This window comes from Ambystoma mexicanum, chromosome 14 (assembly GCF_040938575.1).
Source record: "Ambystoma mexicanum isolate Mex_15411 chromosome 14, UKY_AmexF1_1, whole genome shotgun sequence".
Taxonomy (NCBI): domain Eukaryota; kingdom Metazoa; phylum Chordata; class Amphibia; order Caudata; family Ambystomatidae; genus Ambystoma; species Ambystoma mexicanum.
In genome coordinates, this window is record NC_090940.1 from 664,963,875 (window position 1) to 664,990,416 (window position 26,542).

General features: G+C 45.6%; 1 protein-coding gene across 2 annotated transcripts in view; it reads right to left on the bottom strand.

The window, feature by feature from the left end:
- The window catches only part of MTHFD1 (methylenetetrahydrofolate dehydrogenase, cyclohydrolase and formyltetrahydrofolate synthetase 1), a 517,055-nt gene that overhangs the window by 468,491 nt on the left and 22,022 nt on the right, over positions 1-26,542 (bottom strand). For both annotated transcript variants that reach the window (XM_069638218.1, XM_069638219.1), the window contains exon 2: positions 22,296-22,380. In XM_069638218.1, the coding sequence (XP_069494319.1) occupies positions 22,296-22,380 (85 nt within the window). The remainder of the gene's footprint in view (positions 1-22,295; positions 22,381-26,542) is intronic.

Here is a 26,542-nt window from a genome sequence, read left to right on the forward strand (position 1 = left end):
AACATATACCTTTCTCTGCTGGCACACCATTTCCTCCTTCTCCCTCAACTTCAAGGGCTTTGCTGACGACAACTCTTCTTCAAACTTCCTACTGAGGCGCCTTTGCACCTTTCTTCATCCCCCCCCCCCCCCCCCCCGACTGCCTCTGCCATTCAGGCCTGGTGCACTGCCATGATCCCTGCCTCAATGCCAGCAAAACAGTGATTCTCCCCATTGGGTCCCCTGTACCCCACTTCGTCCCTTCACTCTGGCCTTCCTCCATGGGCTTCCCTCCTGCCCCCTCTGTAGCCAGGAATCTCGCTTCTTTGATCCCTCCCTTTACTTCATCCCTCATATTCAGGACATTGTCAAGAAGTCCCACTTTCAGCTCTTCCTTTGCAAAAGGAACTCTACCCTTCCCTGTCTTCCCCCAGAGACTCAATGTTACCCGTGCTCTGGTTCTCTCCCGTCTAGACTATTGCAATAGCCTGCTTAATCTTCCTGCGGCCCCTCCAGGTAACCCAGAATAGAGCAGCAAGACATATTGGCCTCAGGCCCAGGGACTGCATCTCTCCTGCCCTACAAAACCTTCACTGGCTCCTGGTCTCAGCATGGATTAAATTTAAATCCCCCCATACTATCCACAAGGCTATCTGGGGCCGGTGTCCACTCCATCTTAAACACTTCCTGACTAAATACCCCTTCTAGACTCCTGCATTCCTCTGGCACCAACTCCCTGCTTGTGAAGTGGTTTGCTAAACACAGAGATGGATGTTGATCACTTTCCTCAGCGGGCTCCCTCCTTTGAAACAGCCTCCCTCTCCCTCTGCATCTTGAGCAGGATCACCTTAAGTTCCAGAAAAGCCTCAAGACCTCTTCCTTCTCCTCCTCTCTTCCTTGCTGATCATACAGTAGGTTGAGTGATGTGCAGGACCCTTATGTATCCTCCGAGCCCTGACCCTCCCACATCTCTCTTCGCAGCCACCGTCTATGTAGTGCACTTACTTGGCTCACCATCCCCACAGGAGTTTGCACTTACGTTCCCTCCCGTTAGTCTTACCATTTGTTTGTACTATTAATTCAATTATTTATCTTTGTTTTAATTCATTGTCTACCTCCCCCTGTCCCCACCCTGCCGGCGCTTTAAACAGTTTTGCTGATTGTATGAGCGCTTAACAAATGACAAATATAGATTGGCACAATGCAATAGGTTTTGACCAATGTAGGCATTTTGCTTTTGCCGTAGGACTTCTTGTAAGAGCCTGTACAGTATTGTGGCTCATGAATCATGGGATTATTTAATAGTAAGGCTCATTAATCCGTCCGGGCGGGCACCACTTGAGGTGTTCAATTTACTTATACGCTCCTCAGTGTCATCTTTAGTGATAATCAAATGCCCAGTCTACTGAATTGAATAGCATTTTTTTGCTCATTTGCATGTTTCCCAGACACCTGTAAAATGTGACACCCAGACTTCCTCCATTGTTGGCGCAGCTCAAGAGTAAGCTTGGTGCCCTTGATCTTTATTGGGCACCAGAATAGCTCTGTGCCATTTTAACTCATGTTTTATTGATTTATAGCATGTTCCTCAGTTTGATAATCAGCAATACTATAATGAGATATGAAGCGAAGATAACGCCTTAGACCTTTTCTTATGTTGCACCCGTTTACCCCAAGTGTGAGATATAACGAGACGCGTATTGTACTTGACATTTTTAGGTAGCCCAATGCCCGCCCAGGGGTTTTCTTGCAGAAAACTAGAACACATCTCTGAGCATATTAAAGCCTTAATATATTAATCGAAAGATTCGTCGAAATTTGATACATTTTTAAACAAACTGACAGAATAGGGTCTCCATTTTATGTGCGTACCAGGTGAGTTTATATACAGATGGTTTTGTCAGATTTTATTCCGAGTCTTCTCCATCATATCCCCGAGTGTGCACACCAATATTGAACAGTCGCTCTGTGCGGTTGATACAATTTGTAATTTTAAAGACCCTTCCATAAGGTTATCCAATAAAAATAATCCAGTATTGCCGAGGAGGAACCCCTTCGCTGAGTCGGATTTGGGGTCAAATTTCTCGCCCTTTGACCATGTCAAGCCCCCAACCTGTAAGAATATCCAGGAGTAATTTCTCTCTCACATTGCCACTCGCGCCCGTAAACCGCTCACTTACTGCATCACCACTTATAGAGGTGAAGCAATTTGCATTAAGATCTCCTCGAAATATCACTAATGCAACCAGGAGAAGTACCTAAGACACCACTCACATTACCCAAGCAGCTTTCTTCCCTTGGGGCTGCGGGGCATCAAATAATGCCCTGTACCCCTCTGGAACGAATAAGCCAACGCACCTTAGAGAATGTAGAAAATTGATTTGAACTGAAGATAAGAATTTCCGGTTGTGCTGCTTGGGAGGAAGACATTTGTTAGTTATTGGGACCATTGTTGCGGTTTGGAAACCCATTGTAAATTGTGTTACAAACACTGTTGAATCAAGTGTGTGCATACATAGGGGATTTTACTCAGATGCAGTGTGGGAAATGTGAAATATTGATGCAAGTGTGGTCAAGTTATGAAATACATCTACAAAATGTGTAAATCGTGCATCCATCCCTTTTCAGGATTTCAGTTTGATGGTAGTGGTTATGAACTGTTTTATTTAGGTTTGCATTTTTAAAGCGCTCACACAGCCCGCGGGCATTAAGGTGCTGTTACCGGAATTGTTTTTTTGTTTGCCTAATTGTTTTGTCTTAGTTGCGCATTTATAACGCGCTTAAATACCCAGAGGTTTCTAAGCGCGGACCCGGGGATCGAACCTGTTGCTTCATGTTGTCTTGCTTCCAAGGCGAGCACGTTGCCACTGAGCTATCCTCCTGGGACACTAAATATATTGCTGTAGTTTATAAAGACATGAACATCTGCTGTTTCCGATTAGCCAGGCAATAGCAAATTAAAAAATAAAGGAACATTAAGGGATGTATTCATGCTTTCATTTGCATAAATTACCATCAGCAGACGGGCAAGTATCACGCACCATACTTGTGGGAGGTCACCAAAGGCAATGCTAGCCAACGTATGGCACTTTAGTTTCTGCGCGTAACCAATATACAGCATTTAGACTATTTCTTAGACCAGCAATGTAATGCACTTTAGATACATTTTTAGGATAACCAATGTATTGCATATAGCTGGATTTTTAAGAGTAGCCAATATATGTTACATTTAAGATGGCTTTTGGAGGTTACCCCATTCTGCATTTTGGACGAAAAGTAAGGTAATTTCTTCTAAGCGATCCCTAGCATGTGGTCAAAGGTGGTCTATGGGCTGCTGAGCAGGGGTACCATTGGCTGGTTGGCGGCGGGGGGGGGGGGGGTGGGGAGGAGCAAGGGGAGACGACTTCCTTGTTACCTTTTTTTTTTTAGCTCCTTTCCTGTGGCCAGCACCATTGCTTTTTACGTTTCTTACACGCCCAGACACTGGGGTATCACGGCGAGGTTACAAACAACTTGGAGATAATTGGTCTGGAGAAATGACAGCTTATATGCAGTGATACAGAAGATTTACAATGAATTTATACAACAAACATGCAAAATTAGTTACACGTTTTGAGGCTGCAAATTTATTGGTATTGGTTAAATAACCAAGTTTTTAGCCGTTTTTTAAGGCCAATGAAGGATTCCTCTTTTTTGATGCTGAGCGGTAGGGAGTTCCAATGTTTAGGAGCCAGACAATGGAAGCTGCTGCCCCCAGCTCTGGTATTTCTATAGCAGGCGCTGCTAAAAGTAGGTGGTTATTGTATCTTAGGGTTCTGGTGGCTTCTTTTTGGGCTATAGCATTATTCAAGTAGATGGGGGCTTTTTATGGTGGCATTTGAAGGTGATGCGTAGAGTTTTGAATATGACTCTACCTTCGATAGGCAGCCAGTGAGACACTCTTCTGGTCTTGGAGATATGATCAGATTTTCTTATTCCTAAAGCGGCCCGTAAAGCTTTGTTTTGTATTAGTTGTAGTTTTTTTAGATTGGTGATGGATGTGCCGAGTAGCAACACATTGCAATAGTGTAAGTTGTGATCAAATCAAAGCCCTGACCACTGTGATGCAGTTGGTCGGTGTCAGGAATTGGCGGCTTAGGGCAATTCATTTAGCGGTGTAGGAAGTGGATGAAGAAAGTGCACTTATATGCTTGACCATTGTGTGGATGGAGTGGACACTATATACCTGTATCCCCATTTTATCTGCATGACATGTTGTACCCCTATCCATCCTGTCGCTTTATATACGTATGCCGCTATGTACGCCCCACTGTCCTGCTCTCGTACCTGGTCGCAGGCGATTTAATGATAACCACCCTATCACACTTCTACGCTCACTCTCTCCTCTGCACCGTCATTCAACTAGAACACAGCTATACTACGATAAATTCAGCATAGTTGTTCTCATACTAACATGACCCCACGAACACCTCATCACCCTAATAAAACTCAGCTAGCTGAGCACATACTGGCTAGCTTAGGCGTCTCCTCAGGCCTACCGCAACCAGAACTCAGTCTGGGTGTCCACCCTCCAGACTGACACGTCCAACTTATTTCCTCAGCACTACACCTACCGCTAAGAAGCAGCTATCATGACACAACCACACCAGCTGCACACATACGGTGCGCCCATGCACCATACAACACTCTCTCCCTCTACTGACTTGAACCACGGTTCCCGAGGACATTCAACCTACCAGAGCTTTGAGGTCATACCAACGATATAGAAGGCACTATATAAATGCCAAGTAACATAACATTGTGAGGTTAGCATCAAGGTAAACTCCTAAGGTTTTTACTTGCTTAAGCACAGGTATCATCGTGCCGTCAATGTTGATGGCGGAGTAGTCTGTATGGAGAGCACCTATTTTAGCTTGGGAGCCCACAATGAGAATCTGTCTTCTCATCATTGAGGCAGAGGCTATTCAGGGCCAACCAGTTTTGTATTATGGCATAGATTGTATTGATGGTCAGAGTGTCTTGGGCGTAATTCCCTGAGAGAGGAAGAAGGATCTGGGCGTCATCGGCAAAGTTGGTGTAGATTTCGCCCATGTCGTCTAACGCCGAGAAGAGAAGCTTTGTGTATGCGTTGTAGAGTGTTGATGAGAGGCATGAGCCTTGGGGTACTCCAATAGGGACTGGGATGGGGTCTGCAGCTTCTTTACCTATAGAGACTCGATGTTCCTTCGGCTAGGAAAGATTTCACCCACATGGTGGCATCGCTGGAGAAGTTGGGTGGAGCACAGTTTATTGTGATCCACAAGGTTGAACGCTGTGGAGAGGTCCAACAAAAGGATAATGCAGAGTTTTCCTGTGTCCCTGATGGTATCCATCTGGACTTTCAAATCAAGGAGGGTTGTTTCCGTGCTGTGGTTGGGTTGAAAACCAGATTGTCTAGTTCCAAGGAGCGGATTATGTTCCAAGTGGGCTTGGACTTGAGTATAGGCTATTTTGTCTAAGATTTTGAGCAAAACCGGGACTGTCGTTATTGGCCGGAAGTTTGTGGGCACAGAAGGATCTAAGGTAGGTTTTTTTTTTGGGGGGAGAGGGGTGACCCAGGCTTCTTTAATACTGGCTGGGACCAAATTGCAATTGAAGGAAGCATTGACAAAATTGGTTATAATAGGTGCGAGTATGGGCGCATGATTTGACTACTTGCGCTGGGACAGGGTCTCCTTTACAATTTGAGGCTTTGAGTTTAGTAATAGTGTCAAACACTAGTTCATGGGTGACTGGGGTGAAGTAAAATAGGGGGTTGGCATTCTCATTGGATTTCATAAGAGAGTTACTAGCAGAGAATTTATCAGGTTATAAATGCCTTCTCATTATTTTGTTTTGCAGAAGAGCAATCTTAGCGGCTAGGGCATCTTGAATGGTGGTACACCACTCTTTACTGGGGTTAGATGCTGTGGCCGGGGTGGGGTTCCAATTCTCTCAGGATTAAGACAAGTTCTTTGGAGTTCGACGCAGCGTTACTAATCAGAGTATTGTAAGCATTCGCTTTATGAGTGATGATAGCAGTTTTATAAATTTTGTTTGTCACCTGGAAGGCTATTCCAGACTCGGTAGTGGGATGTCTTCTATGGGCATGTTCAAAGGCACGTTTGGTTCTTCTTAGGAATACTAGGTCTTCATTGAACCAAAAGCAGGTTTGTCAGCACAGCGCGTTTTGGTGGTTAGTGGCGCTACGGCATTGATGGTGGGGGTGAGACATTTATGGTAGATGTCTGCAAGGGTACAAGGGTTGACATAGTATCTAACGATTTACTAAGTATGGAGACAAAGTTATCAGGTGTAAGCTTACGCATCTTTCTGGTTTCGTAAGTGTTTGTTGCATTGGTTTTGAGGGGGACGGGATTCTTCAGAGATAAGCGTGAACTTAATGCTGTGGTGGTCAGTCCAGTCTAGGTGAGATATCGAGTCAAGGGTTATGGCCGTGTTGAGAGAAAGGATCCAATCTAGAGTTCTTCCTTTATGTGGGTGGGAGTATTCACCAGTTGTGTGAAGTTTTTATCCTTAAGTGCGGAGTGTAGGGCTTCTGCTTTGAGGTCTTGGTGGTCATTAAATCCTAGATCCATGTCTCCGAGGATAATGCATTTGGTCTTGGGTTTGACGAGTGGAGCTAACAAAAGGAATGTCTACTTCAGGATGACTATTAGAGTTAGGTGATCTGTAGATCACCACGAGGTTAATCGTTTTTTCATTTGTGGCAAACTTAGCTAGTAGTAGTTCATAGCCTGCAATGTTTTCGATGGGATAGGATCTGAATTGCAGTTTTGTCTTGGCTACGATGGCTACACCGCCTCCATGAGAGTGGGATCCATCGATTCTAAGGATAGTATAGTCTGGCGGAATTGCTAGCATCAGCAGAGGTCCAGATGCTTGGTGAAGCCTGGATTCTGTGACTACTAGGATGTCTAGTAGTTGTTGTTCAGTGATAAGATCATGTATTTCAATAGAGATAAGGCATTGATGAGGGCACCTTGAAAACTGGTGGATGGTTCCTGAATGGGAGTAGCTGCAGTCGTGAGAGTCTCTAAAAGCGGTGTGCGGGTGCTTGATTGATGTCAGCTTTGGGCTTGTCGTAACATGGGTGCACTTTACGCAGTGTGTCTGGGTATTTAAGGGGCTAACGTAAGGCAGTGCGAGCAATGCATGGTTCAGGCTTTCTTGTTCAGGCCTAAAAAAATAAAATAAAAAACTTAAATAGGAGGGGGGGGGGGGGGGACTAGCGTAACACTGAGCTGTGACTAAATAAAAATACTAAAAAGGAGTAAGAATAACAAATAATTTGTATATCTGGAATTCTATACAATCATTGCTAGACTCATTAAAGGTTTATTTCAGCAACACTTTAGGCGCGAGTCACTGATTTAGTCTGTTCTTATAATGCAGCCAAAAAAAAAATTATAGAGCAGAAGCAGCATCCATTTCGGACTATGTATTTTGCTTTTCGTAAGTTGCAGTTATGGCATGTTTTTTCTGCTGTTGGCTGCTATGACCGTCCTCTGCCACTTGACCAAATCCTTGTGCCTAAAAGCTTGCGCACAGTGTAGAAATGTTTGATTGCATTGTGCCTGGCATGCTTTCAGGATGGATGTTTGCTTGTATGAGGTAACGAGTGCCCAGAGTACGGGATGCCGTGTGAGTGTGCTGCTTTCCCTGCGCTACTCTTAAGTTCTTGAATACACAGTTATGAACCCTCCCAATGGTATGTATTTTGCAAACCTCTGAAGCCTGAAAAGTAGATCCACGCAGGCTTCACATGTGGCCAACTTTGCACCAAACCTGCAGATGAACTGGCCTGCTGTTAAATCTCAGTTACCAGTTTAATGGTATCCACTAGAGAGTGTAAATAGCTTTCTGCCTTTTGCGAACATTGCCATGTAATTGCTCATTTTACTATAGCCTGTCAAGATAGCCCAGTGGGTTGAGCGCTCGCTGCTGTGATGCGTGTGATCTCCGGGTTGGAATCCCGGCAAGGCAAACTCAGTCGTTCATCCTTCTGAGATCTGTAAACGAGTATCAACACAGGTTGGGTGATATTGTATGTATATTTGGTCTATATAAAGCGCTTAAGCGCAAGTGCTATATAATAACACACCATTATGATTTGGCTTAAGAGGTTTGCCCGCATTGACAATAATTCGGTAATATGGACACATTAACGATACATATGGTGATCCAATCTTGTATGGAATGTCATTACAGTGATATCGTATCCATATTTTAGGTAGTGTACAGGAACCATGCTATGTGATGCCACTTCGTGTTTTGTCAAGGGGGTGAAAGGTCGTGTTCCATTGCTTCCTGCGATGTCACTTTGGGGTGTGGTCAAATTACATCACGTCCTGTGATTTCATCAAAGGCCAAGGGTTGTGTGATGTCACTTCCGTGAAATGACGCCCTGCTGCGAAGAGGTGGAGGGAAGTGTCGAGAGTGAGATAGGCGTGCAGGGGTGTGTGGTCCTTTGAAGGAATTCAATGGAGTCTGTGCGTCTGCCATATGATTGTGTATAGGCGCTGTATAACTGAACTGTGTTTCAAAGCGCTTCATGACAAGGGAGGGAACAAGGGAAAATACAAAACATTCTTACAGGCCAAGAACAGCAAGGATGTGAAAAATAACCGTCTGTGCCGCCCAGCTATCTATTCCTTATTTATATGATCCGAGGCCAAGGAGGTCAAAGCATGTGTCCAGGTGCCTCTGCCGGATTAGTACCAGCTCTCCATGTGCCATGAATAAGAACCAGTTTAATCCGCTTGGCCGCCCGAGCAAGAGGCGTGTCGGCATCTCAGAGTGTGCACTGGCATCACATGCACCCCTGCGGTAATGCACCCGCGCGCTTACACCAACCCAAGGTGCTTCCTCTGCGCTTCTTAAGCAGGTGGCAGTGCCTAGTAGGTGCTGGTGTGAAGGAAGAGGGCATGGCGGATGTGCTCGCTCGCCAACAAAGAAGTCATTGTACATAGTTCCGAGGGCGGGGGGGGTGGGGGGGGGGGCACCGATTGAAGGTAATGGGCAAGTAGGGGGCTTGGAGACGGAGTGAATTGTTGAGGGCGGGTGACACCCACCAAACACGTGTGAGCGGAGACGTCTGCATTGTGTGAAAGTTACAGATCGCCGGCTTCATTACAATAACCAAGTGGGCGAGACACAATGCAACCTGCGCCCGAATTCGTTTCTCAGCCGCAGGGAAACGAGCCCAGCTCTAGAGGCGCACAACTGCTGCACTGGCTGGCACACAAAATGCTCTTTAAAAAAATAATAATCACTTGCTGGTTAGGAGGTGCCCAACTGCTGCACTGGCTGGCACACAAAATGCTCTTTAAAAAAATAATAATCACTTGCTGGTTAGGAGGTGCCCAACTGCTGCACTGGCTGGCACACAAAATGCTCTTTAAAAAATAATAATCACTTGCTGGTTAGGAGGTGCCCAACTGCTGCACTGGCTGGCACACAAAATGCTCTTACAAAAAAAAAATAATCACTTGCTGGTTAGGAGGTGCCCAACTGCTGCACTGGCTGGCACACAAAATGCTCTTTAAAAAAAAAATAATCACTTGCTGGTTAGGAGGTGCCCAACTGCTGCACTGGCTGGCACACAAAATGCTCTTTAAAAAAAAAATAATCACTTGCTGGTTAGGAGGTGCCCAACTGCTGCACTGGCTGGCACACAAAATGCTCTTACAAAAAAAAAAATAATCACTTGCTGGTTAGGAGGTGCCCAACTGCTGCACTGGCTGGCACACAAAATGCTCTTTAAACAATAATAATCACTTGCTGGTTAGGAGGTGCCCAACTGCTGCACTGGCTGGCACACAAAATGCTCTTACAAAAAAAAAATAATCACTTGCTGGTTAGGAGGTGCCCAACTGCTGCACTGGCTGGCACACAAAATGCTCTTTAAAAAAAAAATAATCACTTGCTGGTTAGGAGGTGCCCAACTGCTGCACTGGCTGGCACACAAAATGCTCTTACAAAAAAAAAATAATCACTTGCTGGTTAGGAGGTGCCCAACTGCTGCACTGGCTGGCACACAAAATGCTCTTACAAAAAAAAAAAAATAATCACTTGCTGGTTAGGAGGTGCCCAACTGCTGCACTGGCTGGCACACAAAATGCTCTAAAAACCACTTTGGTTACCGTTTTTTTCTATAGATCGGTTGGGTGAGACGAGTTTTTTTTTTGTAGAGATGTGTTTACGTGGAGGGTTGGTACAAGGTGCCACATGCTGGGACGAATTCCCGTTTTAGTGCCCCAGAAGAGCACTTGTCCTCTCGAAATTGCTGTTGTACTTTCAAGGTATGACCTTATGCGTCCATCTCTCCGGTTGGGTTGGGTTCCTGGGTCAGAGATAGGCAGGATGTCGTAATCAAATGTGATGTGGATTTATATAGCGCGCTGCCCTTGCACCGCTACCACCCAAAGCAGTCTCCAGGCGCTCTTGCAGTCGCTTTATCCGAGTTGTGGTGAAAATAAAGGTGGGCGAAGCATGCCCAGCCGCGTACATACGCAGCGGAAATGGAAGGTACTCACTGCTTCGCCCCTAGAAAAGCAGCCTTGATGCTAGAACAAAAGCTCCAAGCTGAAAGAATATCAGAAGGCCCGCAAATGCAGAGCTCAAGTCGAGGGACCAGGCCAGTGGGCAGCGTCTGGCCTGTGTGTGTAACAAAACAAATCATGCATTTGACACGTGTAGTGCCGGAGCCGGGACCACACATGTAGGGCAAGAAGGATGTGTTCGGCTAAAGATACGCCCTTCTCAATGGTGGCGGTGCGTACCTTTTTATAATTAGTCGACGAGGATCTGTTCTCTTGGCAAATGCACTTTTGGTCGGTGCACTTTCTAGTGGTTAAAGAAAACTTTAATAGAATTTGAATATTTCGTTTTGCCATCAGTCCAATTACTCTGACGTCACTTCCAAAAGCGTGTGAGAGACTCCCTATTTAAAGACTCAGCCATAGACTTGAGGGGGGTTTTCAATTTGTGCCTCAAGTCCAAATGATGAACTCCGATGGAGAGGCGCATGCAGGGAGAACTACAAAGCCCAGAAACCTGTACAGCAACTGGTCGACTGTCCCATATTTAAAGTCTTTCATTTTGGAACCGCAAGCTTTCCCAAAGGATGCTGATCTTGTTGTTCAAGTCAGCGCGCAAGGGGTGCAGCCAGCAGAGTTGCTCAAGCTTGTTGGAGTGGTCAGGAAAGGTCCCAATGAGAGACGCGCTCATGATGCATGTGCCATATTTGTGACTGGGGAGCAACGAAGTTGGTGCAATGTTGCAATTTTATGTGTAGTCAATGAGAATGGGATGGGTTAATAAGTGTAACTTGTGTTTAAGTTGATACATTTAAGATTTGCACATCCGCAGCAAGACAATGTCAAAATCACAAATGAAATATGAATACAATCAGGGTATGTGTCAAACCTGGCCAAGCTCCTCCTGGTAGCTTGGCCAGGAGAAGCTTCACAATGTGCATACGAGAAATGAGATTTGTTATGAAGAAACTACTGTAAAAAGAACAATATTTTTTAAACATGCATGCACACCGATATACATTCATGGGGAATTTACAAATCTATATGCAGTAGGCCCTTTTGATAAATAGGTTAAACTCTGCAGTCAAGGTTTGTTTATTTATTTGACATAGCACAAAACCAAACCCGCAGGTAGCCGGGCGCAAGCATTACAAGATTACTTGAGAACTTTGTTACAGTGACACACACAGAAGCGGTAGGAGCAGATTCAGAAACATTATAGATTACATGTGCTAAACAGTTAATGCCAAGTGTTGGAAACAGAAAGAAATGGAGGGTGGTACAGTTCAATGAAGTTTAAAGTTTGGAAGAACTTGTGCGGTTGATTGTCAGGTGTCGGAAGCAAGAGGGAGCCGAGTGGAAGTCAACCACAGTTTGTAGCTGGATACTGGCAGTGGAGGTCGGGGTACCTGGGGACAAGTTAGCAGGGCATAGTCAGGAGGGTGTCTCTCAGGACGAGTGGTTCTGATTAAGGAGGGAGGGGATCACCTTAGATGTCGTTGGATCATATCCATGAGAGTGCCCTGCGTCTGAAACTTGGGTAAGGTTGGTCCTTTCTGAGTTCTAAGGGGAGTTTGTTCCAAGTTTGGGCCGCTGTGACAGGAAAGCTGGCGCCACCAGCTGTGCTTTTTCTATATCTGGGCACCAGCAGGGTGAAGGCGTTAGACCTTCTTGTGGGGCGATTAGAGGTTCTTTTGTTGATTTTATTCACTAGGTAGTGAGGAGCTATATTGTTGAGGCATTTGGACGTGAGTGAGAGTTTTGAGGGTGATCCTGTCATTGATTTTAAACCAGTGGATATTCCTTCTGGCGGTGGAGACATGGGCTCTGTTGGGTACGTTTAAGGCTACTCTAAGAGCGTTATTTTGGAGAGATTGGAGTTTGTTAAGGATATACTTGTTAGATCCCGCGTATAAGGCGTTGCAGTAGTCCAATCTGGATATGATAAGTGCATTAGCTAAGGTAATACAGCTGGCATCTGTTAGGAATGGTCTACATGATCGGATCAGTTTACAAGTATATGCTGTGGAGGAAGCTAGGGAGTAAACTTGATTCTTAAAAGTGAGTGCTGAGTCCAGATAGACCCCAAGGGGTTTGACTGCAGGCATCACTTTGATGACTTTGTTGTCAATGTTAAATGACGCATAGTTGCGGTCGAGTTTTTTTAATCGCTGTCTCTGTGCCGAGGATCAGAATCTCTGTTTTGCCGTCATTCAGACAGAGGCCGTGGGATGCCATCCATGCCTGAATGAGGAGGTATATCTTATTTACCAAAGCTGAGTCTTCCAAGAAGTTGCCCGAAAGGGGGATAAGGATCTGAGTGTCATCTGCATAGTTAGTGTAGATGACACCCAGTCTGTCCAACTTGTCAAACAAGGGTTTGGTAAAGATGTTATACATAGTAGGGGAGACACATGATCCCTGGGGAACACCGCAGGAGACTTGTATGGGGTCAGCGGCTGCAAGGGGGGAGAAGACTCTCATAGTCTGGTTAGCCAGGAAGGATTGAACCCAGGTTATGGCATCGCTTGAAAAATGGGCAGTGGAGCCGAGGTGATTGCATAAGACTGCGTGATCTACCAGGTCGAAGGCTGCCGATAGGTCAAGGAGAAGTAGCATAGCTGATTTTCCATTATCCTTCAACTCATCAATTTGAGTCTTTAGGTCAATCGGGGCTGTTTCAGTGCCGTGAAGGGGGCGGAAGCCAGATTGTCGTGAGCCAAGTAGGTTATTGGATTCAAGGTAAATCCTGGATTTGCAGGTAGGCAACCCGGTCGATGATTTTAAGTAGAAATGGGACGGTAGTGATGGGTCTATAGTTTGTCGGGATGGAAGGGTCGAGGGTTTGTTTTTTTAGTAGGGGTAGGACCCAAGACTGTTTAAGGTTATTGGGCACTAGGTTAGTCTTAAAGGAGGCGTTGATCAGTTTTGAGATGAAGGGAGCTAGGTCTCTCGCTGCATCTTTTATAATTTGAGGAGGGCAGTTCTCGCCTTTACAATTGGATGGCTTTAGGGAGAGTATTATTTTTTCTGTCTCTAGTATGGTTATTTGTTGGAAGCTAAAGGGATGTGGAGTGTTAGCGGGTTGGTTTGGGGCGGGCTGTGCCTTGGGGGTGGGCTCCGGTGGCACTAGCAAGGCGGCTTTTTTTAATTGCAATTTTAGTTTGAAGAGAGCTGATTTTTCCTGCTAGGGCGTTTTGTAATTTAGTGCACCAGAGTTTATTTTTGGGGATATTATCTGTTTGCGGTATGGGCGATTCCATTTCCCGCAGGATAGAGAATAGTTCCTTAGTGTCAGATTTGGCTTTAGTTATTCTGTCGTAGGTATTCTTTTGTGTGCTAATGATTTCCTTTTTATATTGTTTGGTAAGGGTGGCTAACTTGATTTTGTTCTCCTCAGTGGGCGAGTGTCGCCATATAGATTGCAGTTTTCTTTTTTGAGTTCTGAGGTCTCTCAGTTGAGGTGTGAACCAGTTATTCAGGTGGGAGAGTTGTTTGCCTTTACGGATTTTGGTGGGGGCGATCAGATCTAGTGCCATGGTCAAGGTATTATTATAGGTTTCCACAAGAAATGTTGGGTCTGTAATGTTGTCTACGTTGTTGAGGGTGGGGAGGAGGAGTGGGAGGAGTTGTTCTGCTGTAATGTCTTTTACTTCTGGTGGGAAGTGGCGGGGCCAGGTCAAGTAGGGCGGAGAATGAAATTAGATGGTGGTCTGTCCATATTTGCAGGGTTATATTAGTGATGCTGGTGTTGCAGTTGAGGTCCGCAACCCAGTCAAAAGTTCTGCCTTTGGAGTGGGTGGGGGTAGTGACTTTTTGCGTTAGTCCATAGGCGTGCAGTAGTGCTGCGACAGATGTGGCATGTTTGTCGTTGCCGTCATTGAAACCAAGGTTGAAATCTCCTAATAGTACGATTTGCGCATGGTCTTTTGTATCATTAGTTAGGATGCTGGTTAGGTCGTCCTCGAAGGTACCTAATGGTCCAGGTGGTCTGTAGATCACATGGATGGTGAGAGTGCAGTTGCATGAGAGTTGGAGTTTGGCAGTGAGGAGTTCACAGGACTGGAGTGGCGTGATAGTTGCTAGGCGGATAGGCAGGTTGGCTTTGTGGATAATGGCTAGGCCACCTCCTTTGGTGTTGGGTCTGTCAGCTCTTAGCAATTGTTAGCCGTCTGGTATTGCTAGCATAATAGCAGGGTCAGCAGCCTCATGGAGCCAAGTTTCAGTAATGCATAGTAGGTCTAAGTTCTTGTTCGTTAGGGTGTCTGAGATCTCAGTAGCGTGGGCAACCATTGATCTAGCATTAATGAGTTTGCGAGAGGAATTCTGAGTAACTGAGAAAAACTGGTTTTGCAGGGTTTGGAGGCTTAAAAGAAGTAACAATTAGCCATGACATTAAGCAGATGGTCAGTCAAAAGGCCCCCTGGGGTTTTTATGGCTTGGCATTATCGCGGAAGGAAGATGCAATTGAGCCAATTATTTATTGCTCAGGGGGATCCAGCCATTTGCTTTTTGACCAGCAATAAAGGATGTCCGAGGCCAGATTTGACAGATCCTTGTTTTCGCTCAGGATGTGACCAGAGGCCATGCATGTTGAATTGATAGTCGTTTACATTAGAGTTTTCCAAAGACGCCAGCAAGTCGGGGTGGGTGAGATGGTTATCACCAGTTCAAAGGGAATCCGTTCACTCTTCCCCTCAATTTTTGAAGTACTCTTGCAAACCATGTACAATTACACCCTGGGGTTAGGTGGTTTCAGGCCAGCTGGGACTCGTAATGAATGTTTGCATGCGATTGTTAACTATGCGAGGATGTCATGAACTACCACAGACAAATCCTACAAGGGGTTGTGCTGTATGGATATCCACGATTTCACCTAAAGGAGACTTTTTTGCCTTCACATTTTCTTTTTTTTATGCAGGCGGAGACCTCCACCCCCTCCCACTTCCCCCTACTTTTCCTATCCCTTTACCCCACCCCATCTATGTTTTAAAACACACCTACTTAACCAATTTGAAGAAAAACAAAATTAGAAATGTTCTAAGTAGGGGAAATTGGATTTGGTGAAATCTACAGCATCAGTGCTGTACACACAAGCTGAAGATGGTAGTTAAGATAATGGTGACCATTCAGAATGTGGAAATTAGAGAAGATTAGATTTCTTTTGTATAGGTTTGATCAATCATGTGGGGTGGACTTGTAATAAAATAAATGGGAGGGTTTTAACTGTTGCAAAAATTTATATAATGTGGTCTGGACGGTGAGCAGTGACACTTCTTGTAAGAGGAAGCCATTCCACTCAGTACTAAGGGAAGAGCAGCTGGCATTGCGGAATATTCAGGTATGTACATCTGGGCAGATAGAAGGTTGTGTCTTCTATCCAATGACAAGTTTGGTTGTGCATTTTAAGAGGCGTGGCAGGGATGCTATCAAAACACAGAATGCTTTAAATTCCAGCACCCTCTGGAACCACCTTTGCTGCAAAGGAGCGACCAGCCATGAAAGTTACACAAGTCTGCTAAAGTCCATGGGCTCTCCTTGGGGGAGGCATCCTAAGTCATTGTGCAGAGTTCCGAGTTAAAAGTAAAACCACACTGAGTTTAGAGGGTTTTCGGAGTAAAGGGACCCCATTAATGAACACAGCGTACCTGCTTCTTATTTGCACGTACAAGACTCGTATGCAGACTTATTTACGTAAAGGAAGGGCAATGGGATTCTACTAATCAATTCTAATTTTACAATCTGCCAAAACAAGGGGACCGAAGAGGTTGGCGAGACAGGGAAATAGGAATGCATACAGTGGACCTCATTACGGGTCCGGCGGCAACCCTGCTGGTAAAACCGGCGGGTTGCCACCAGATCCGAAAAGAATTACTGGCACCCGACTTCCCGGTGCCACCGGGCTATTCTGAGTCGGTGGCCGGAAAGTCAGGCGCCGGTAATTTTGTTAGTCCCCATTAGGACTCACGGGAATGGGGACACAGGAGCGAGCACCAGCACCGTAGTGCCAGTGCTTCCGTGAGAACCCTGCAAGCGGGTGCCGTCCGCAGAGTTGCACTGTGCCGGTCTGTAAAAAATGGTGCCGGTAGGTACCAGCACTGTTTCTGGACCGGCACAATTGTAATGAGGCACATTGGTTATATTAGTTATGTATTATGTGATCGTAATTATATAATTAACAACTTTATAAACCATATGGATTGCCAGATGTCTAAAAGAACCTACCATATATTCTGGGAGTGGTTTAATTGACTAATCGTACGCCAATTCTGGAAGATTGGGGTAAAGTGCTGTAGGGCGGTCAACGGAAAATTAGGTATGTTATGTTTCCCCATCTGATAGTCACCTGTTCCACCTCATTTCAACAAGAGGTCATCTCATCAAGCAGGCACACATTAAATTACTTATAAAACGCCTCAAAATCTGAAAGAGGCATCATAATATTTCAATTAAAATTTACATTAAAAAATATTAGATCAAGTGAGAATGGCATTGAACAAAGGGGTAATAAACTAGAAGAGTGAAGTAAAGGACGGAGAGACAACAGTATGGGCAAAAAGGGACTAATCGCCCTAATAAGCACCCCCACTATCTTGCAGTAATGAAGTGTGGAGTAGAAGCAAAAAAATAAACAAACACAAACCCATTGATTTTGTCTGATGGCTTCATTTGAAACAACCTAAAAAATATGTAATTGAACAGCTTGAAGTGAAGCTTTCCCCGAAACGGCTCTATTGAGCGGTGCATCTCGTGAAACTGCTCCATTGGAACATCCAATCTGTCACCATTTCCTCAAAATCTTATTACATGTTTGTTTCAGAAATGAGTTGTCAGTGTGTTTCCAGGTTATGACTTCACATTTGGTTAGCCATCTTGAATACTATGTTTTGGAAGCTTCATTCTTTCCCAAACGGGCTTCCCAAAAGTAAAGTATGCTGTAAAAGGTACAAATGATTCGATGAGCACAAGCTAAAGGCAGCTCTTGGGTATCCAGTATGAACCGGTGAACATAACCTACCACTGGGGAACAAGTCGCCGGTACGTGGCATTCCACAAATTTAACTTTCACATAAATGCAAGCATGTTATCTTGTTCATTATTTATAGCTCGTTATGCTTTAAATGTCGTTTATCTATAAACAAACATTAGGGCACATCTATTCACATAGCTATGTTTGTTCCGAATCAGTTGGCCTGGGGAGCCAAAAGGAGCTCCTGGTAGCGGTTGCTGTCAAGCTAAGCAGGAGCTAAATAGGTCCCAGCTCCCCTCAATTCCGAACCCCCGCAAGGGTGCACATTTTTATTTGTATAGCGCCTATACACATTGTGTTTCAAAGCGCTTCAAGGAGGGAGGGTACATGGGAGAATACAATTACATTCTTATAAGTCCTTGAAACAATTCAGAATGTGAAAAATAACTATCAGCCTGGCGACATTTCAGATAGTGCAAGGAACAGTTAAGGAGAAGAGAGGAAGGGAAACAAATGAGACAAAACCAGCAGTAACATTACTATGCCTGACAATTGATGTAGTGCATGAGTAAACAAGGAGGGGGAGGTTGAGGAGTAGGGGTGTGGAGTGAGGGAGAAGGAGAGGGACAAAACAAGCAACTACCATAATGGGTCAGACGACGATTCAGAATAGTGCTGGGGGGAGTGGGAGGAGAAGACCAGGAGAGAAGGGGAGAGACGGACAAGCTGCTATCAAAGGTCCAGGGACAAATGATAGGATTAAGGGCTAATGGAACATTAAAACAAGAGGGGTGGGGTGCAAGGTGGCTGCGAAAGACAGGTGGCTACGATTACTATGCGTGACGGCAATTGAGGTAGCGCCAGACTTTAGCAAGACAGGGGGAGGGAAAGGAGGAGGAGAGGGCAGGTGGCTGCGAAAGACGGGCGGCTAGGATTATCATGCCTGTCAGCAATTTAGGTAGTGCAGGAATTTAACAGGAGGAGGGAAGGGGTGGGGAGGAGGAGAAGAGGGAAAATAGAGTAGGAGATGAGGGAAAGAGGAGGGGGAGGGAGGAGCGAATAATGTAGGAAAGGAGGGAAAGAGGCGAGGGGAAGGGCAAGACAAGTGACAACGTACTAGGTCAGAAGACATTATCAAGTTGTGCTAAGGGGAAGGAGAAGAACAAAAGGAGGGGGGTGGGACAGACGTGAAACCATCCTACAGGTCACAATTAGACAAGTATGAAAAAAAACAAAAGTGCTGGAGAGAAGGAGGGAAGCAAACACCACAGCAAGGGAGAATAAAGGGGGGGCTGCACAACCCATACCAAGGGGGGGGGGGAGGGGAGAGGTGCAAATCATTCAGGGTGGGTGGGAGGAACAAACACAGCACAGAGGGCATGGGGGTAGGTGGGAGACACAAACAAGGTCACAGAAGGCACGGGGCACACAAACACGGTCACACAGCCCGTTTAATTCCATGCAGGAACAATTAGATCACAATCCATCTTAATCTATGAGAAAACCCAACAGGTAAACATTAGACTGTGCAACAGTCACATGGAGAAGGCTCATTTTTAACAACTGGGAGCCACTAGGAATCGTACAACTCCCACAGATTACGTACGTTGCAAACCCAATCCCCTACATTATTGGTTCCCTTAGAGAGGGCTGAACCAAACAGAAGGGTGCCGGGACAAGCTGGGTCTGAGGATATTGGGACTGATCGTAACAGAAGGTACACTCAGAGCAACAGAAGCCACCGCTCACAGAGCTTTGGGTCACTCCTTGAGCAGAGCATGAAGAGAAAAGGGGCAGAGTCTGGTGGGGTCTATATCTTGGATATTAGCAGAGAGACCGAACCAAGAAAGAAAGCAGAGCCTGCTGAAACAATTGTCACAGACCCTGGCAGGAGAAAGTAATCAGAAAAGAGACTCAAAAGCCTTCAAAGGGCCCGGGAGGGGAGTGGGGGGGGGTTGTTGAGCGACCCATATCTGAGCCAGGATGCAAGTAGAGTGCAGCCACGGCAGTGTGCTGGGTGCTCCAGCCCCAGGACAGTGGTTGTATATTAGGAAGAGGACTGGACAATTAGGTCCTTTCAGAATGGATCCATGCACATCGCTAAGGACATTGTCTGCGGCCCTCAGGTGAGGGAGCCAAGTAGAACTGCTCTTAGTGTAATACCAGGATGTCCAACTTAGTATCAACTCTCACAATTTGCAGTGCGATTTCACGGGCAGGCGGTAATAGGCTAAATCAAAACGCAGTTAGGCCCTGACAAATCCGTTACAGGGAATATAAGCAAGGGGCAAAATGTAACGTTTGAAGCTACTAGCCAGGCAAATAAGTCACTCACCTCTTCCTTTATCCACATGCATTCTTACTCGCCAATAGCCAATTGCCACAAGCCAATGGCTGGTAGTGAGTGCAAATATTGCTGCCCGATATCCTGTTAAATATATAATTTTTTGTACTGGGCCATTGTTTAAAAACGTGTTAAACAAGATTTTGGAAAAATATACCAGAAACTCCAATATACAGAAAAACTATTACGGGTTAACATTGATCTCCCCTCACTCCATATGTCCAACATAGAGGCCTAACCCCGGAAATGGAAGCACAAAAACAATCTAGATTAGAAAGGAGGAAAGGAGTATTCAAACATTAAAAAGGGCACACATTAGTAATGTAAACAGTATGTAAAGTACTAGGCACACTGCGTCCCAGTTCGCGCAACAGAACCCAGCTAAACCATACAAATACACAGCAGCTCTACTACAGGGAATATTCAACCAGTGTAATGTAGTTATCGATTATACTAAAGGGAAAAATGCACAGCCCAGGAAAGTACCTCCAAGTAACTTTTTATGAGTGTATATAGTTTACAAATGTTCTTTCATAAAACAGGACAAGCCCAATATGCCTGCCGCATTGATCTATCAATGTTATGCAAGTACTATGTCTTACCCATAAATGTAGCAGCAGCGACAGCTAGGTGGCTGGGGAGTCTAAGGGACCCTCCCAGTCTAAGATTCCAGTTCAGGACGACAAGGACTAAATTGAGCAATCCGATTAAAGCCGGAGGGCTGGGTAACACCTTTGCATCTATATTCAGAAGACCCTGGTGGGGCAACCATCCATACATTTAGAACCAAAGGACCCAGGGATGAGTACTCATAGCATGGCTGCTGAAGAAAGGGACAGGTAGTTTTAGGTGTCAGCCTTAGGTCTGGCTAGCAGCTGTAGAGCTTTCCGGTTTGAGCGACTTAAACCCACGATGTAGCAAATACCCAGGCATGGTAGTCCAGACGAAGACGACAACACACGAGAACAAGAGCTTGGCAGAAGGACGACTCAGTGTTACCCACAAGTAGTGCAGGTACATCAGGTGTCGCAATCCCACTAGCAGACAACGTCTGGAAGCAGCCCAAGATGTCCCACAAGGTGCTGATGTGCAGTAGCTGGCAGCCTCTCGATTTTCAGGCAAGCAGAACCGAGATGCGTTTCTGCCTTTAGGCACCAAGGCCATAAGGGTCCATAGGAGCAATCTTGGGGCTAAATGTGAGGAATCGCCCCAGCAGAAAGTCTAGAGGAATCCAAGGCAGAGCACAGCAATTGGTTCCACCATCAAGGAGAAGTCTGGATGAACAGGACAAAGGGGCCAGGGCCCAACCAGTAGGTCCCCTCAGGGATCCTCAGCAGCAGTTCCTCTGCAGAATGTCTACACGGTCTCCCACTGTGCTCACACTCTCCACCAAGATAAAGGCATGCAACCTTCAGGTTCCAGCTGGTCAATCAGGAAAGCCAACCATCCAGAGACTGGAGCACCATAGGCCAGTTTAAATGACTTAAACCCAAACCAAGGATTCTTTGGTGGCCTCAAGATGACCGCTGGTAGGCAAAACTCACATTGTGGCCGTGCCTCAGGGTCCACAAAAAGAGACTGCACAAAACAAAATGGTTGGGGGAAGGGCTTAAGATGACAAGGTTCAAGAGTAGTTCAAAGAGAACCATATTAGGGCAGTGGACTGTTAATGCTGTAAAATTGCCACAAATGTGGTACCTTCACCCTAGGAGCGAAATAGGGTACCTACAATTCACCCATACGCCGATAGCTTTATGGGTTACTACAGAGCAGCACATGAAAATGAGTTACATTGAATTTGGGGGGAGTGGGGAATTCACCGAAGTCAGAACTCCAATATAAGCCAACTAAATGTTTGGGAGTAACTAAGTTAGGTAAAAAAAGCCCCAAAACGGAATTCAGCCCTAGACGTTCATCGTGACACTGATCCTCTAGACTGCCACTCGAGTTTAGGTTCTGTAGGCAGTCATCCAATCCAACATGTTTAACCAAGTTGATGCAATCCACCAAGTTTCTCAGTGTTCTTTTCATCACACACCGCCACAACGCTGGCACCCAAGAGACTCCTCTAGAGGGGCAGGAGGAGGCCAACCAAATGAACCAGCCAATAAATCTGGACAGTTCTTTAATGGAGTTTTTTTTATTGTTAGAAACACAATTTTTTATGTGGCTACTGTAACTCAGCGGTGCCAAAATAAAACTCAGTGGAGGGAACAATGCAGCAAAAACGGGCTCAAGATGACCAAGACCAACATGTCTAACACTTTCTTCTCACCCATGTCTGCTCTATTTATTATAGTATGTGTAGGATTTTGAGGCACCTATAAATTATACCATTAAGTCAATATGAGCAGAGCACCCCAAGAGACGAAGGCACAAAGCTATCCTGAAAGTGTCAGATATTAGAAACAATAAGACATACCTGCAAAATGGCGAGTCCGGGCCGGAAACCTGGCACTTGCTCCTGGAGTGAAGCAACTTCCTTTTTCAGTCTCTCCCGCACCAGGCTTGAAAAATAAAACGCAGAATAAAAACAATCACTATAGTTGCAAAACAGAAGCGACAATGTGTAATAAGATATTGTGATGCATCCAATGGAGTCATCAAGGATTCCCCCGGCGGTGGCCTCCCATGTGGCTATGGGCCAGCAGCCGCTACCTGATCCTGACCTTGGGGACGGTTTTATGAGGGAGATCGCATGGGAGGAGACACCTACGGGTGAGATGTCAGGACTTCATTGGATGAGACACGGTATCGCCCCCTTTCCCATGAGAAGGACCCTCTAATACCCAAGACCTTAATCGCCTATCGTCAGCAGCTAGTAACCCTCCCCTGAAGAAAAACAGTAAAGAAAAATCCCTTCATATTTTTCTGGTCAAACACCCACCTATAACCTAAACACAGACAGCTCCAACACAACACCTTTTGCTTCTGCGGTACCTTTATGTAAAACCACTGAGAAGAACTATTTAAACACCAATTGTCCAATAATACCCATTTATTTTATTGGACATTTGTATGGCGCCTATAGACAAGTGTTTCCAGGTGCCACAAGGCAAGAGGGGGGGTGGCTCGTGGGGGACAAAGGAAAAAAATAATAATAAATCAACAGTAACTGTCGTACTAGGCCTTGTGACATTCTAACCGTGCCGGGGGGGGTGGGAGGGGGGGTGCAGGAGGTGTGGAGCTGAAAGTTCTTAGCAAGGTCCATAATGTGCAGAGAGAAGGAGAGAGGGGAGTCAAAGATGACCACAGGGTTTTTCTCGCAAGAGGGTGGGGGGTGAGGGAGACTTAAGTAGGGTGGCCAGAGAGTGAAGGGGGTGTGGGGGGGGGGGGGGTACAGGGGACAGGTGGCATTAAGGCACAGATTGTTTGAAGGGCTCCCTGCCTGAATAGCAGACAGACAGACAGACAGATCCAGCACTAGAGAACTATTCAACATCTTAAAAGGAATTTGAAAACCCCATTCCTCCCACAGTTACCTGTACCAAGGATAAACCCAGGTGCACGGCCATCCAGAATGCCCTCGCCAACAAAATCACTGGGCTCCAACCTAAAATTGAAAACAAACAACAACAACTCCCCAATGGCCCGACATCAAACCGAACCCTACAATCGCCCACTGATGCCAACTCAGGTTTTACATTCAAAAAGGTAAGTGTACCTGAAGTACAAAAATGATAGCCTCCCTGAAACCTTCAAACTGTAAAGGGGATAGTTGCCCCGCTCAGATCATAAAAGATGCAGCCAGGGATCTATCCCCTTCATCACCAAACTAATAAACCTGTCCTTCACCATCAATGCAGTCCCAAGTAATTTAAAACAATCTTGGGTCCTCCCACTTTTAAAAAAGCAAACTCTCGACCCGGCTATACCTACTAACTATAGACCTATCACCACTGTGACGTTCTTACTAAAAATCCTTGATAGAGTTGCCCATTTACAAATTCAGGACTAACTAGAATTTAACCAATTATTAGGAATCCGTCAGTCTGGCTTTCGACCTCAACACAGAACAGAAACGTCCCTTGTTGATCTTAAAAGTCAGATCAACGAACTCAAAGATAAGGGCAGGGCTGCCATCCTTCTCTTGGACCTCTCTGCCGCCTTTGACCTAGTTGACCACAAAATCCTATGTAACCACCTGTCATCGGCTGCTCACTTGTCCCACTCAGCGATCACATGGATCCAATTTTTCCTTGCTAACAGGACCATGCGTGTCTTTTCACCACTAGCAGCGGCCGACCCGATACCCATCACATGCGGTGTCCCACAAGGTTCATGTGTTTCACCTACTTTGTATAACATATTTACAAAGCCCCTCTTAGACAAACTGTACTATCTGGGTGTCACCTACACCAACTATGCTGATGACCCCCAGATAATCCTAACCCCATCAGGTAACTACAATTCCGATGTCTGCCGAATCAACAAAATCTTCACCATCATTCAAGCATGGATGGCCACACACGGGCTCTGCCTGAATGATAAAACGGAACCTTCTCCTGGTCGGCTCCCCTAACACCCTCTTGAAACTCGGCCCCAGCTACATCAGCATTATCATCTATGGAAACAGAATTCCCATTGCCAAAAGTGTAAAAACCCTTGGTTTCTATCTAGACACCAACATCAACTTCTCTAAACAAATCAATATGACCGCCTCAGCCACTGCCTACACAGGTAAACTGATAAGGGCTTACAGACCTCTACTCTCCAGTAGCAGCTGCCTCATATTAGCCAGAGCACTCATACAGTCCAACTGCAACGGCTTATATGCTGGCGCAAACAAATCCATAATTAACTAACTGCAGGTCCTCCAAAACAACGCACTGTGAGCTGCGCTTAATATTGCCAGAAGAGAACATATCTCTGCTATCAGAAAATCATGTAAATGGTTATCCATCCAACAATAAAAATTGACCTAAAAACTTTATGTCTCACCTACAAAGCCTTGAACCACCTTGCCCCTCCCTATCCAACCAATAAATTCACCTTGAAGCCTAATATCAGAACTACCAGATCCACCAACACACTATGCCTGATGGCGCCCAAATAAACCCTAAAACGAGCCGGAGGAACCAGCTTCCGGTTCTAGCCTCCCAACTGTGGAATACACTTCCACTGGACATCAAAACCATCTCTACCTTTCAACCATTCAGAACCCAGGTTATCACCTGGCTACTGAATAAAAAGGAACCCCCACCATAGGTGACTCAGGACACCTCATACACCGACCCCTCCCAGCTCTCTTTCATTACCTCCATGTGTCTGTGGGCACTAGCCTCCATCATTCTTGTGTACATATTATTGCCATTGTATATCTCCTATGCAAATTGTAACTGTATAAAAACTATTTGTAAATTATATAACTACTATATGTTTAACCTGTATTCTGTAACCATATTCTTGAATGCCCATATACCTCTGGGTCTGGAGCGCTTTACAAATAAATTAAAACAAACAAAAACAGTCGGGTATGTGGGAGGAGGTAGAGGATGGAAACTTGTCATCTGCATAACACTGGAAGTGAGGACAGAAGGTCGGCTGGCAGGCTGGCAAGGTAGAAGCTGAAGAGCCATGGCGATAGCATAGAGCCCTGAGGCACGCCCCAGGTAGAGAGTGAGATGGAGGATAGGAAAGGGCCCAATTGCAGTTGGTAGGGTCGGTTGGAAAGGAAGAAGGTCAGCCACAGCAGTGCCCAGTCCGTGATGGCCAAGTTAAAAACAGAGACAATTCATGAGGATGGCATGATCGACTGTGCTAAAGGCAGAAGAAAGACCAAGAAGGATCAGAACAGAGGGGGGAGTTTGAGTCCAGGTTTGAAAAGCAGAACTTAGAGGTGTTCAGGAGAGCAGTTTCCGTGCCTCTGGATGCTTTAACTCCCAGAATCACTGAGACAAGGAGGATGAAGGAGTTTGAGTAAGGTAAAATGGGCTTGAAGAACCCCAAGCAGTCTAGTTGTTTTTACCAAAAACATGTACGTGGGACATTTAAACATGGGCATCACAGTACTATGGGGCAGTGCAGAAGACGATGGTGGCTCCTATGCAAAGGATCACAAACACGGAAATCACAGACTGGGATGGCAAAGCAGAGAAGGCTGCCAAGTCAGAGGGAGAAACGCTTTGCGAGAGACTGAAGTGCTGTGGAGCTGTACGAGAGGTTCTGGGCGCTAGGCAGATCGAAGAGGCACCGTTCTCTATTCAGGGACCTGAAGGGAAGCAGGCGTGCGACCGTGGAGCCACGAAGGAATCGGGAAGGACATCTGCACACTCCAGTGTGGAAAGCAGAGAGCATTATGCAGCAGAAGCACAAATGGGACTGGAGATGTTGGAGAGAACCGGTGAGTCTACCTGAAGCCAGTGGGAACTCCAGGGCGTTCCAGCGACCATGCCAACAGTTGAATGTGATAACACCTCCAAAAAGACTGTCTCAATGCAGAAAAGGCAAATCACAATCCCCAATGAGCTATAGATGCATGAAAAGCAAGTGTGGGGCAAACATATACCAAGCAAAGAGCAATATATACATTGTTGGTGACAGATACCGGGAAACACACGAGAAGTTCTGGGAAAGGAAGGAAACCAGGCAGTTGGCATTGCATAAAAAGACCTGGCAGGAGAGTATACCAGGCAGTTAAAAAAGCTTTCAGAAATATTAAACAAAGGC